At 34.6% G+C, this 14308-nt stretch overlaps 1 protein-coding gene across 1 annotated transcript; it reads left to right on the forward strand.

The window, feature by feature from the left end:
- Positions 1-1597: 1597 nt before the first annotated feature.
- LOC123837831 (ATP synthase subunit g, mitochondrial-like) lies at positions 1598-1909 on the forward strand. Its single transcript, XM_045867092.1, is given in 1 exon segment — positions 1598-1909. A coding segment is annotated over 1 exon segment (312 nt).
- Positions 1910-14308: the final 12399 nt, after the last annotated feature.

Genomic DNA, 14308 nt, shown 5'->3' on the forward strand with positions numbered 1-14308 from the left:
TCAGTTCAAATCTGCTGTGGAGTTCCTTTAGTAAATTTTTATTTCAATTATTGTACTTATGAGCTTCAGAATTTTTAATGACTTCTATATCTTTATTTGTAGTCTCTATTGAGATACTGTTCTCATACTTTTAGACATGATTTCCTTTAGTTCTTTGAACAAATTTTATTTTTTATTTTTTTTATTTTAATTTTTTTTTTAAAGATTTTATTTATTTTTTAGAGAGTGAGCGAGAGGGAAACAGCATGAGAGGGGAGAGGGTCAGAGGGAGAAGCAGGCTCCCTGCTGAGCCGGGAGCCCGATGTGGGACTCGATCCCAGGACCCTGGGATCATGACCTGAGCCGAAGACAGACGCTTAACCATCTGAGCCACCCAGGCGCCCTGAACAAATTTTAATAGCTGATTTAGTCTTATCTATTAAATGAAATGTCTGGGCTTTTTCAGTGGAATATTCTATTGACAATTTTACTGTGTATAGACCATTCATTTTTGTTTCTGTGCATGTTTCATAATCTTTGTTGATAATTGGACCTTTATATAATATAATGTGGCAATTCTAGACATCAGAATTGACTTCCTTTACTCAGAATTTATTTTTGTTGTTGCTTCTTTAGTGACTCTCCTGTACTACATTTGTAAAGTCTCTGTTCTATGTCATATATGGCCACTGAAGTCTCTGCTTGGTTAGGGTAGCTGTCAGTGAATGATTGGAGAGATTTCCTTAAATACCTTTAACCAAAACATTTTCTAGCCTTTCATGAGGTGCTCTGTGTGCATGTTGAGGCTTGGTGTCAACATTCTGGCAAGCAATTGCCAACTCTGCCTTAGCCTTCCCTGATTGCTGTATAGAGCCTCCATTGGTCCACCATAGATGAGACAATAGGGCCTCTCAGATCTTCCTGAACATGTACATAGCCAGTGCAAACACTTGGCCTTCTCAATTTCCAGGAATATGTGGGATGTCTTCAAACCCCACAATTGATATCCTATTTGTCAACTTTTCCTTTTAAGTTTTTAGTCATAATCTTGTTTGTTCCAACAGTTATCACTGCCTCAGGAAGTAATTAAACAATTGTCACTGATTGTTTTTTATTGTTTTGATGTCCCAAGGGAAAGGTTGTTCCCAGTAAGCTCAGAGTCAGGTCAAACAAAAACATTCCCTGAGAGTGGGGATTTCTAAGTAACTGTCAGATGAATCTAATAATGACAGTTCTGTAGGGTGGAGTTTTAGGGTGCTCCAAACCTGATTTTCCCCCGCTAGTGCTGTTCAGCAGCTGGAGTTAATGCACTATGATTATTAGACTACAGGATTTCAAGGATACCATGGAGCTGAGGAGAAGAAAATGGGTATAGGGCAAGCAAAACTTACTGTTATTTCCAAGATTTAACCATTTTTCTTGAATAAATGCTCCTTGAATGGTTGGAAACATTTGGTTAATTTCCAGAGTGGGAGAAGATTATTTTAATAATTTTTACCACTGTTTTTATTGTTTTTGTGGAGGAGCTGACTCTCAGATGTCCTTACTCCACTATTCTAAAGTATTAGCCCTGTTCTATACAATTTAAAGATTTTTTTAGACTTTACATCCTGGAACTATGGCCCAGTTTGTCTGTAACCTTGTGGAGAAGGTCCCGGTGCTGGTGAATGCTGCTGGGACTTAAATGTAACCTTGACTGGCTACATTTTGACACTATGCCAAGGTTGAGCTGGTTCCTCCAACTCCTGCTGAGATCCCTACAGCTATTCAGAGCTTGAAAAAAATAGTCAAGTGTGCTCAAACCAGTAGCTTCAAAGGGCTCACAGTTAAGGGAGCTCTGCTGAATGGTTTGGTTGCCACTGAGGTGTGGATGAGGTTTTATGTTGGTGAAATCATAAGCAAGCGTGGTATCATTGGCTATAATGTTTGAAGACCAATCTTTAATATCTTTTTATATTTGGTTTATTATTTGAGTGTTCTTGGACCATGTGTGATCAGACTGGTATTTGCATAAAATAAGATAGTATATAAAAATCTTTTTTATATATTCTTATTATATTTATCTCTTGATATTTTATAATTTTGTTAACATTTAAAATAGGATGGATTGCTCACTTATAAATTATGAGAGATAGTAAAGAAAAAAAAAAACTTGCTTTTTGTTTATCCTGTACCCAGAAATCTTCCTAAATTACATCATCCATTTTGATAGTTTTTTTTTAATTTTTATTTATTTATTTGACAGAGAGAAAGACAGCGAGGGAGGGAACACAAGCAGGGGGAGCGGGAGAGGGAGAAGCAGGCTCCCGGCCGAGCAGGGAGCCCGATGTGGGGCTCGATTCCAGGACCCTAGGACCATGACCCGAGCCTAAGGCAGACGTTTAATGACTGAGCCACCCAGGTGCCCTTAATAGTTTTTTTTAAGTGGAATTTCATAGGTTTTCTAGATCAACAGTTAAGTCAACCACAAACAAAAAATTGTTTCTTGGTTTCTAATATTTACACTAATGTTTTTAGTCTCTTATTATATTGAATAAAACTTCTAAGAGAAGTCTTATTGGCATGGTTGCTAATCTCACTGACTTATTTCTGATTTATTGAAATTCACTTCACCAATCTACAAATAAAATAATATTTGGTGTTAGCTTTTCATGAATAGTATTTTTTCCTAATTACTATTCCTGTTTTATTAAGAGTCATGCTAAGAATTGGTTGTAGAATGCTATTAAATATCTTTTCAATATTTAAAGATATAACCATATGGTTTTCTTCACTTAATTTGTTAATGTAGTGACTTTCGTTTATCTATTTGTTAATGGTTAGAATGATGAACCATTCTTGCAATTTTATAATTAACTTCACTTGATTATTTTATATTACTTTATTTGTTGCTGATTTTGACTGTTAATATTTCATTTAAAAGTTTTGCATGACATTAATATTATTTTTGTATCAAAATGAAAGACTAACTAAAAGCCCAATTCAATGATTTCCTTATCCCTAATACTGAGGTGAAACTTTTAGATTGCTTTTATTACCCATAAACTTGCACTCAACTGGTTGGTTTAATATGTTTTGTATTTTTATGGGACGCCTGGGTGGCTCAGTCAGTTGAGCGTTTGCCTTCTGCTCAGGTCACGATCCCAGGGTCCTGGGATTGAGACCCACATCAGGCTCCCTGCTCAGCAGGAAGTCTGCTTCTCCCTCTGCCTGCCACTCCCCCTGCTTGCACGCTGTCTCTCTCTGTCTTTCTGGCAAATAAATAAATAAAATCTTTAAAAAAATAATATGTTTTGTATTTTTAGTTTCCAGCTGATGTTAGCAATTACACTAGTACATATATTTTGTTTCAACAATTCTTATAAGAACAATAATAAATGCTGTAATTATAAGAAGGAATATAAGGAAAAGGAAGAGAAGATAAAATAGATGATAGGTTAGTTAAGACATACAAAAAAACAAGTGGTGATTTTTTTCTGTCATTACTGAAGAATGCTCCAGAGTAAGTAACTGTGAATTATATTAATAAGAGAGATAGATTCAGAGAGACAGAAGAGGAAACATAAAGCTCATTAAAAAACATAATAATAAAAAGGGAAAAGGTGGGATTCTTTTTTCCTCAGAGACTAATGTCATGCCTGTAAATACATTCCATCATTGGACTATGGTCTATTTTGATTAGTGCTATGATTAATATCAGTCATTGCAGAGACAACTATTATGTATTTTCTGTTAGGTATGGTTAAGATGAGTTATGTGATGTGAATATAGATATAGATATAGATATATAGATATAGATTTTTATTTATTTATTTGAGAGAGAGTGGGGTGGGGGAAGAACAGAGGGAGAGGGACAAGCAGACTCCATGCTGAATGTGGAACCCAACATGGGGCACGATCTCATGACCCTGAGATCATGACCTGAGCCAAAATCAAGATTGAGATGCTTAACTGACTGAGCTACCCAGGCACCCCATTAGCATATTTTTATGTGTCATCCGTCTTGTATTATTAGAATAGCATTAGCTTAAATAAAGTGAGTTAATTCTTAAGATAATTTTTGGATTAATACTCTCTGATTCTAAACCCTGGAACTTTGAGAGGTTTTAGTTGTTCTTGCAGTTGCTGCTGCTGCTATTTTCCTTTTTATTTTGGAAGAATTTTAGACTTACAGAAAAGTGATAAAATCATACAGAAGTCCTATATTTCCCTCATCCAACTTCTCCTAAGATGAAGATCTTACATAACAATAGTAAAATTGTCAGACCCAGGAAATTAACATTGGAACAATATGATTAATAAACTGTAGAACTTCCTTCACTTTTACTAAAGTTCTAACTAAACTCTCAAGTTTTTTAATTAAGTTTTTAATTTTAATTCCACTGTAGTTAACATACAGTGTTATATTAGTTTCAGGTGTACAATATAGTGATTCAGTAATTCCCAGTGCTCACCACGACCCAGCGCTCATCATGACAAGTGCACTCCTTAATTGCCAACACCTATTTCACTCAAACCCCACCTTGCTACTGGTAACCATCAGTTTGCTCTCTATACCAAGCTCTCAAGTTTTAACTTTTTGACTTTTTTCATCTTGAGCTTCATCTTCAATATGTCACTGTTCCTCTTTTGTTCTATATCTTCCATTACCTTGACAATTTTGAAGAGCATTGGTCAGTTATTTTGACATACATGTATTTGTTTTCTTTTGTAAGTTATAAAATAAAATGATGGAAATCAGAAGTCCCTCCTATGGTACAAAGAAATACCTTCTAGGTCTATATAGAGAGCTACAAATTTAAATGAATAAATCGTAGGTCTGCAGACTATATCTGGAGGTTTTACCTTAAGAGTGGAGAAAATGGAAAAGGATTGGAATTCCAATGTGCTTCCTAATATTTCCTCTGGTGCATTCTCCAGAATATTCAGAAGCCTAGTTATTTTATGCAGCTGAATTGAATAACTCAGTTCTGATCTGAATGGAAAATGGATAATATTCTCTCAAGATTGAAATATACTAATTAAACTGATGAGAGAATAATTCATTCATTTGAAAAGAAATGTGAAAATGAATATGAAGATAACCATGTTTGCATATTCAGAGAATGACCCATCTTGTTAGATTCATTATTCCCAAATAACTGTTAAAGTTATTAAAACCACTATCCTTTTAAAAAGAATGACATTCTAAAAACATAATAATAATGATGAAGTATAGAAAGATTTCATGAAAGTACTGGTACTGTAATCATATTACTGTTGAGATGGAAATAATTACCTATTATAAAAAGTAAGTAAGAGTCATAGAGCTTAAAAACAAAACTATAGTTAGAGAAAATCTATTTCATAGAAAACAAACTATTGAAAAAGTTATCTTCAGGGGGCGCCTGGGTGGCTCAGTCGTTAAGTGTCTGCCTTCGGCTCAGGTCATGATCCCAGGGTCCTGGGATAGAGCCCCGCATCCGGCTCCCTGCTCCACCGTGAGCCTGCTTCTCCCTCTCCCACTCCCCCTGCTTGTGTTCCCTCTCTAGCTGTCTCTCTCTCTCTCTGTGTCAAATAAATAAAATCTTAAAAAAAAAAAAAAAGAAAGAAAAAGTTATCTTCAGGCAACTTTTGTCCGATGTCTATTAAGCAAATTAAATCAATATCACAATATTTTTTCTAACTTGATATAAAATAGTTAACTGAAGGAGTTTGGTTTTTTTTGCAAATTTTTATTGGGATATAATTCAGATCATATAAAATTTGCCCTTTTAGGAGCTCCTGGGTGGCTCAGTTATTAAGCATCTGCCTTCGGCTCAGGTCATGATCTCAGGGTCCTGGGATTGAGCCCTGCATCAGGCTACCTGCTCCGTGGGAAGCCTGCTTCTCCCTCTCCCACTCCCCCTGCTTGTGTTCCCTCTCTCACTGTGTCTCTCTCTGTCAAATAAATAAATAAAATCTTTAAAAAAAAATTTGTCCTTTTAAAATGTTTGATTCAGTGTTTTTAAGTATATTAACAAGGTTTTGCAACATTGCCACTATATAACTGCAGAATATTTCCATTTCCTCAAAAAAAAAAAAAAACAAAACAAAACCCTAGTCATCAGTCCCTCCACCCATCAATCACTAATCTAATTTCTGCCTGTATGGATTTGCTTATTCTGGATATTTCATACAAGTGGAATCATACAATGTGTGCTCAGTTGTGTCTGGCTTATTTAACAGAGAATAATGTTTTCTAAGTTCAGCCATTTTGTAGCATGTAAGAGTACTTAATTCCTTTATATGGCTGAAGAATGGCCCATTGTTTGGAAATATAACATTTTGTTTATCCATTCCACAGTTGATGGACATTTGAATTATTTCTACTTTTAGTTATTATGAATAATGCTGCTATGAACATTTCTGGGCATGTTTTTGTTAAGACATATTTTCATCACTCCTACTCAGTAATAGAGCTTCTGGGTATTATGGTAATCCTGTTTTATTTGAGGAATAGGGAAAGTGATTTCCACAGTGGCTGCACCATTTTACATTCCTTTCAGCAATATATAAGAGTTCCAATTTCTCCACATCCTTACCAACATTTAGTATTGTCCATCTTTTTATTATAGCCATCCCAGTGGATATGCAGTGGTATCTCATTGTGGTTTTCATTTGCATTTCCCTAATGACTAATGATATTGAGCATCTTTTGATATACTTATTCACCATTTGCATATGTTTTTTGGAGAAAAGTTCATGCAGATCCTTTGTCCATGATTTAATATTGGATTATTATTTCTTTATTGTTGAGATGTTAGAGCACTTTATATATTCTGGATAATAAACCCGTATCTGATACATGCTTTGAAAATATTTCCTGCCACTCTGTGTGTTGTATTTTCACTTTCTTGATGGTATCCTTTGGTGCACAAGTTTTTAAGTCTAATTTATAAGTCACTTAATTCTTTATATCTGATTCCTTATATATGTAAGTAGTGATATTTGTAGTCCTGTCTTACAAAGTTGTGAGAATTATAAGTTTATATGTGCAAAGTGTTTACAATAGCACCTGATGGTAAGCATTATAAAAGTGTTGGCTATTGTTATTGTTGTTATATAATTACTTAGTTCACAATGTGACCTTTAATGCAAGAGAAGTATTTTCTTAATTTGAGTATAAGAAATATATTGGTTATATTTATACTTATCAAATATTAAATCAAATGTTCTAAGTAGTTATTATGAACGTAGGAGTATGATAGGAATGGAGGGATATTTATATATAAAATACATTTCTTGCTTTCAAGAAGCTAAGTTTGAAGAAATGACATAATCAAGGATTTATCCATACCTATGTCATTAACCAAGTTCTGGTGATATCCAGAGGAAAAATATAAGATCCCTATTCTCATGGAGCATCTAAATAAAAAGATAAACACATAAGATATATGTTAAATAACTAATATGCTACACAAAAACAAGTAATATAAAGTCACAGTAAGTGGGCATAGTAATGAAAGTTCCAAAAGTAAGTAAAACTCATGAGAAAGTAATATATTACATAAAAGTCCTACATGAATGGTAATCACAGTAAGAGGTATTCAGAAAAATCATATATAGAGGCATTATTTTCTGATGATTAGTTTGGCAGCAGCTTGAAGATTACATTACAGAGGAGTTTGGGAGGAAAGTTAAGACGATGTGTCATGCATAAGGTCATAAGGGTTTCGTCTCCTTGTGTCAGGGATACAAAGGGCTGTGAAGGGGCAGATAAGAAAAATATTTCAAAGGAAATGTCTCCTCTGGCATCATAGATGATTCTATAATTTCAGGCCTGAGAGATTCAGGGAATATTTCTCTTGTTCATTTTATATTCCTTTCAATTAAGCAACACTAAATAAATATATGTTAAAATGTTAATATTTGGGATATGTGTATATATGCTTTTCATTATTTCCTGTTTGTTTCCAAGAAAGGTTTATATTGCTTTCATGAACAGAAATGATTTTATTAATAAGTATTGGATAAAATTTTGATTTTTTTTGCTCAAGATGTTAGACAATCACAAATTTTATTTGATACACTTTAGTTTTATTGTATTTCATCTAAATATGTCAAATACTTCCATTACTCTAATGTAAAATTTGAACTGTCAAATAGTTGAAGTAAAAAAGAAACTATAATTATTTTGTTTATTTTTCATCAATTTTCTTCATTACACCTTCCTTCATATGTTGACACCATATTCTAATTGGATTTCTTCATTTATTAAAATTCACTTATTCAATAAAATTTATCAGTCACCTACCATATACTCCTGAGACAATGAAGAAAAACACATAGTCTCTTCTTCAAGCTTACAGCAAAAAAGGAGAATCATGTAAAAAAAGAAAAAAAAAAACCTAAGGGTGATACACTAAGAGTTACAATGGGAGTTTTAAGATGCAAACCGTAATCCAGAAAAGATGAAGTGATTAACTCTGGTAGAAAGAGGGGATGAAGAAATCTTGATAGAGGAAGTTATACTTAATCTGAGCCTTAAAATATGAAGATGATTTTAATAGAGAAATGGGGAAAGAAATTTAAAGCAGAAGGTTAACTGATACAGAAGTGCAAAGCATGGAAAACCATTGCAAATGTGCAAAATGGAGAAAAGTTCTAAATTGACTGTAGCGGTCTTACTTGAGCAACTTGATCTATTATGAAGACATAAAGATACAGAAGGAGGGGCAAGAATTTGACAGATGATGGTTTTAGATTTTGCCACATTGTATTTGAGTTGCTCACAGAACACCTGCTTGGAAATATCCAATAATTGGTCTGAAACACATGCACATGCGAGTGCACACACACGCACACACACACAGAGAGATTTTTCCCAATTTTCTTACATTATTGTCCTTTTATCATATCTGTCTATCATGTATCAATCCAATTAACTTTTTTTCCCACTCAATCTGGTTTGTTGACCACTTGATCACTGCTGTAGAGTATCACATAATTAGACAATATTGTGCATAATATGTGCCACATAAATTTATGGTTTTCAATCTCAGTCAGTTCTTCAGGGCCTACAAGGAATTCCCCTATGCATCTCTAGTCAGTTCTTTCTTGTCCAGCATAGCAGTGATTTAAACCTTATCCAGGCTCGGGGAGCCAGGGTGGCTCAGTCAGTTAAATGTCTGCTTTCGGCTCAGGTCATGATCCCAGAGGCCTGGGATCGAGCTCAGCATTGGGCTCCCTGCTCAGCAGGGAGCCTGCTTCTCCCTCTCCCTCTGCTGCTCCCCCTGCTTGTTCTCTCTCTCTCTCATTCTTTGTCAAATAAATAAATAATCTTCAAACCTTCTCCAGGCTCTTCTTTTTTTTTAATTTTTTTTTAAAGATTTTATTTATTTATTTGACAGAGAGAGACACAGCGAGAGAGGGAATACAAGCAGGGAGAGTGGGAGAGGGAGAAGTAGACTCCCCGCTGAGCAGGGAGCCCAATGTGGGGCTCGATCCCAGGACCCTGGGATCATGACCTGAGCCGAAGGCAGACGCTTAATGACTGAGCCACCCAGGCGCCCCTCAAGTCAGTGTTTTACTTGGTAAACATGTCTGAGACCATGCATCCCTGGCTGCTAAGCACCATGGCGGACAGGGCTAGAAAGGTAACAGCTTTATTTTGAGCAGGGGGCAAAGACAAGGCAGCACTTTACAGCTACATTGTAATCTCCAGGCTCTTCAAACTACTCTTCCCTCCTCCATCCTCTACTGAACAACAACAACAAAAAAACCCTTACTTCCTTTCTGCCAACAAACATACAGATTTCTCTGCATCCAACATGTATATTCTTCGTTAGATTGGAAGAAGTATCTTTCTTTTTGTGTAAGCCTAATATCTTTTTCAACTATAAGCTGGATATCATTCCCTTCTGCTACTCAGACAACTTTTCCTTGGATGATCCCCTCCATCTTCATTATTTTCAATGCATTTTTTATAAAGCATCATTGTCTAGCGAATTTTAAAATGATCAAAATTTGTTTCATTTAAAATAATAATCCCAACTTCTCTTCCATTTGCTAATCTTTCTCATTTATATAGCTAAACTTTTTTTAATTTAATTTTATTTATTTGAGAGAGAGAAAGCATGCATGAACAGGGTGGAGGGGCAGAGGGAGAGGGAGAAACAGGCTCCCAGCTGAGCAGGGAGCCCCAGGTGGGGCTTGGTCCCAGGACCCTGAGATCATGACCTAAGCCGAAGGCAGATGCTTAACTGACTGAACCATCTAGGTGCCCCTATTTCGTAAAGTTTTGAAAGGGATTTTTTTTCTACTTGCTATATCCACATTTTTCCAGCCATTCCAATCTGCCTGTTTCCCTAAGGATACTATTGAAACTACTTTAGTAAATATCCTCCAACGTCTTTGTTATTACATATAATAAACACTTTCTAATTATTCTGTGATCTCAACATTTGAGCATTGTCCATTCCTACTTTTCATTGCTCTCTTACCACACTCTCCTCATTTTCATCTTGTTTCTGTGGGTATTCATATTCATCATACTTATTGGTTTATTTACTGGCTCTTATTTCTTTCTGTATAACATCCTTTGTAGATCCACACCTTATCTCACTTTGGGTAATCTTATCCACTTGCATGGCTTCAATTATCTAATTCTATATCTCTAGCCCAGAACTGTTTTTCCTCGGTTTGTGACCTATGTATCCACCTACCTAATGCCCTCTTCACCTGGATGTTTCTCAGTCACCTAAACCTTAAAAGTTACCTGCCACTTAGGCCCATTTTGATATGATCATATGGGGGTAATATGGCAAGCAGATATATTTTTAAAATATTTTTATAACAACTATTTTATATTTTAATACATACTAAGTGTAGTTCATACAAAATTCATAAAACATAAAAAATATACAGTAAAGAGTGAATTTCTTTCACCACCCTTTCCCCAGCTACTTAGTTTTCCATCCTAGGGACCACCACTTTACTAGTTTCTTACAAATCTTTACAGAGAAATATTCTATCTATATGTATGTTCCATTGAAGAACTTGTGCTCCCCCAATAATTAAATATTAATAATATATTATTGAGCTGAAATTATGCACATTTTGAGGTTATGATACCTGGCTTCACAATCTTTGCATCCCTAATTGTCCAGTGTATGAAACATAGTAGAAACTCAATTTAGTTTTATTGTATTTCATCTAAATATGTCAAATACTTCCATTACTCTAAAGTAAAATTTGAACTGTCAAATAGTTGAAGTAAAAGAGAAACTATAATTATTTTGTTTATTTTTCATCAATTTTCTTCATTACCCCTTCCTTCATATGTTGACACCATATTCAAATTGGATTTCTTCATTTATTAAAATTCACTTATTCAATAAAATTTGTCACCTACCATATACTCCTGAGACAATGAAGAAAAACACAATTTCATATTCCTTTCAATTAAGCAACACTAAATAAATATATGTTAAAATGTTAATATTTGGGATATTATATATATTATATATTAATCATAATTAAATAAATGATAAGTTATACCCTCTTCTAAAACCAGACAATACAACAATAATCAGATTAAGCAGCAATCACATTAATATATAGTGGGTTTTCAAAAATAAATAGCTTGGAATTTAAATTGTATTAATTCTAATTTAGCTGTGCATTCATTAGATCTTACTACAAGTTGTATGTAGTTTGACTCAGTGCTCTTTAATGTTTATAAGTAGTTTTGTTCACTAATAATTACTTTTATTTGGAAAAAAAGCACAGTTATAGGAAGGATTATGCTATAATCTTTGATTCAGGTTAACGAATTTATGGGAAATCTAGAGGTTCAGATTATAAACTCCCCTGAGGTGTAGTCTTAGTAGCTAGTCAGATGAAATAACAGCTTCAGGAGTATGCCGGCCTTGGAAACAAAAAACAATAGTGATAACAAATATTAATTTTCTTTAAAAGATGATCTGAATTGGCCTACTTAGGTTATATTTCGATGTTCAGTGAAGGCATCTGATTAAACTTGTCTTTCTCTTTTATTTTTTATGTATAATTTAATTAACTTTTACAGTTACAAATCTAAAGAAAAAGCCCTTTAGTATTCACCTGATTCTTTTTAGGTCACTCAGTGAATATAAAGCTATAATTCTATCTAAAAGTTTCACAGATAATAAACCTTAAGAGAACAGGTTTTTGTAGGCTCTTCTCCATTCTTCCTCCTTCCTAACTCCCTGTAAATTATTTACTTTTAAAATACATCCTGCTGGCAGAAAAATTTCATAGGACAAGAAACACATAAGGAGAGAGGACAACAGCATATTCAGAAGGATAAAAAATTGCTATTTGAAGACAGAGATCACTTGGAAATGCAAAAGTACAGCTGTTCCTAATGCAAAAAGTACATAGAAATTATTCCTGTTAAATGAAGCTTCCAAAGTTCCATGGAGACCTAAGGACTCTATAGTCGAGACATTCCATTGTGCTGTATGTCACCCAGACATAGCACAACTTGACCTCATTTGTCATTACACCACAAGTGACTTGTAAAATGTAGTCCCAATTAGCTCAGGGAACAAAAATACTAATTTTTTAGAAGATTTTATTCATTTATTTGAGAGTAAGAGAGAGAGCAAGAGCGAGCAAGAGTGGGGGGAGGGGCAGAGAGAGAGGGAGAAGCAGACTCCCAGCTGAGCAGGGATTCCCAACATGAGGCTTGATCCCAGGACCCTGGGATCATGACCTGAGCTAAAGGCAGACACTTAACTGACTGAGCCACTCAGGCACTGCCAGAAATGCTAATTTTGACTGTAGCTCATTGTGGAGGGCCATCAGATGCCAATAATTATTTTCTAAATTGTTTTTTCCCCTTTCCAGGATCCTTTACTTCAACCTGACCTTCCCTTATCCAAATCTGCTCATATAGGAGCAAAACAAAACACAAACACAAAAATATCACTTGGGACTTAAAATTGTCTTGTCAGTTGTACCTGATTTTAAATTTTGGTTTTGTTTCTTTATAAAATGCTAGAGTGAAATATATTCAGCTGTGTCTGAGTTATGTGAGCTAAATGATCACAGATTCAGTGTGTATATGTGACATTTATTGTTTTTGTATGTGTTCTAAAAGAGTTCAAGTAAAATGAAAATGAGATATTAAATGAAAGTGAGTATCCAGTATGACCACAAAAGAAAAGGGTACCATCCTCTCCAGTAATCATGAGTATTTCATGTATTTCTACTAATTTATCTAGGTACTCAATCTGTATCATTTAGTATTGCTTACCCTTTGCAAAATTTTATGTCAGCTAAGAAAATATGTTGTATTATTTAGGAGAAGCAATCTATGTAGATTTCAATTTTCTATATACACTACAATGTGAATTCTAGTCTAGAAATAGTCCAAAGTTGGAGAAAGGGGTACAGTTCAGAATTACCATTTTCTAAGTGAATGTGGTATGTGTGTGTGTGTGGTTTGAAAAGGCTCACACCAGCATATTCTAACAGAGTTCTTATACTACCACCTTCATCCAATTATTTGTTCTTGTTAAGTGTAAAGCTGTGCCCTGGAAACTGAATACAGTTGCTTATCTTTGCTGATAAACAGAGGAAAATAAGAGATGCCTTTGTGTTATCTGGAGATGCCCAGGCATGGACCAGTCTCAGAGCTGGGCATGTCCTACAATTACCAGCTCTGCAAATATTTGAGGAAGAGAAGCAAAGGACAATTGAAGAGAAAGACAAATTCAAGGTTTTTTGAGGTAAGAAATTAAATCATAGTTGTATATTATTTTTCCAAAATAAATACTAATATTTCAAATTTCTATTAAAAGAATTGGGGGAATAATTGAGATGAGACAGTATTGCAGGAATATGAATGATAAATGACTGGCTTGGCCCAGATAGCAGGGGAAATGTTGAGAAGCAGCCATATGCTGAACATAATATGAGGGCCGCCTGGGTGGCTCAGTCAATTAAGCGTCTGCCCTCTCACCCTGCTCGTGCTCTCTCTCTCAAATAAATAAATAAACCTTTAAAATAAATAAACATAATATGAATGTAGAGCCAACAAAACTTGTGAGATCATATGTGGAATACCAGAGGAAAAAAAAAAGAATCAAGGATAACTCTCAGTTTTTGGTCTAAGAGACTTAAAGAATGGAGTTGTTATTAACTGAGTTAGGAAAGCTGTACAGGAACAGGCTTAGGGTTGTTGATATGGAGTTTACTTTTCATGATGTTAAGTTTGAAAATAGTTTGACTTTTAATTTGAATAAGATTAGCTTATTCCATTTATCCACATAGTAATCAATCTTCAAACTTAGTTATTTAAAATAACAACCATTTAATCATA

Source organism: Mirounga angustirostris, unplaced genomic scaffold, assembly GCF_029215605.1.
Source record: "Mirounga angustirostris isolate CCGP_5_RB_7025 unplaced genomic scaffold, mMirAng1.0.hap1 SCAF_11, whole genome shotgun sequence".
Taxonomy (NCBI): domain Eukaryota; kingdom Metazoa; phylum Chordata; class Mammalia; order Carnivora; family Phocidae; genus Mirounga; species Mirounga angustirostris.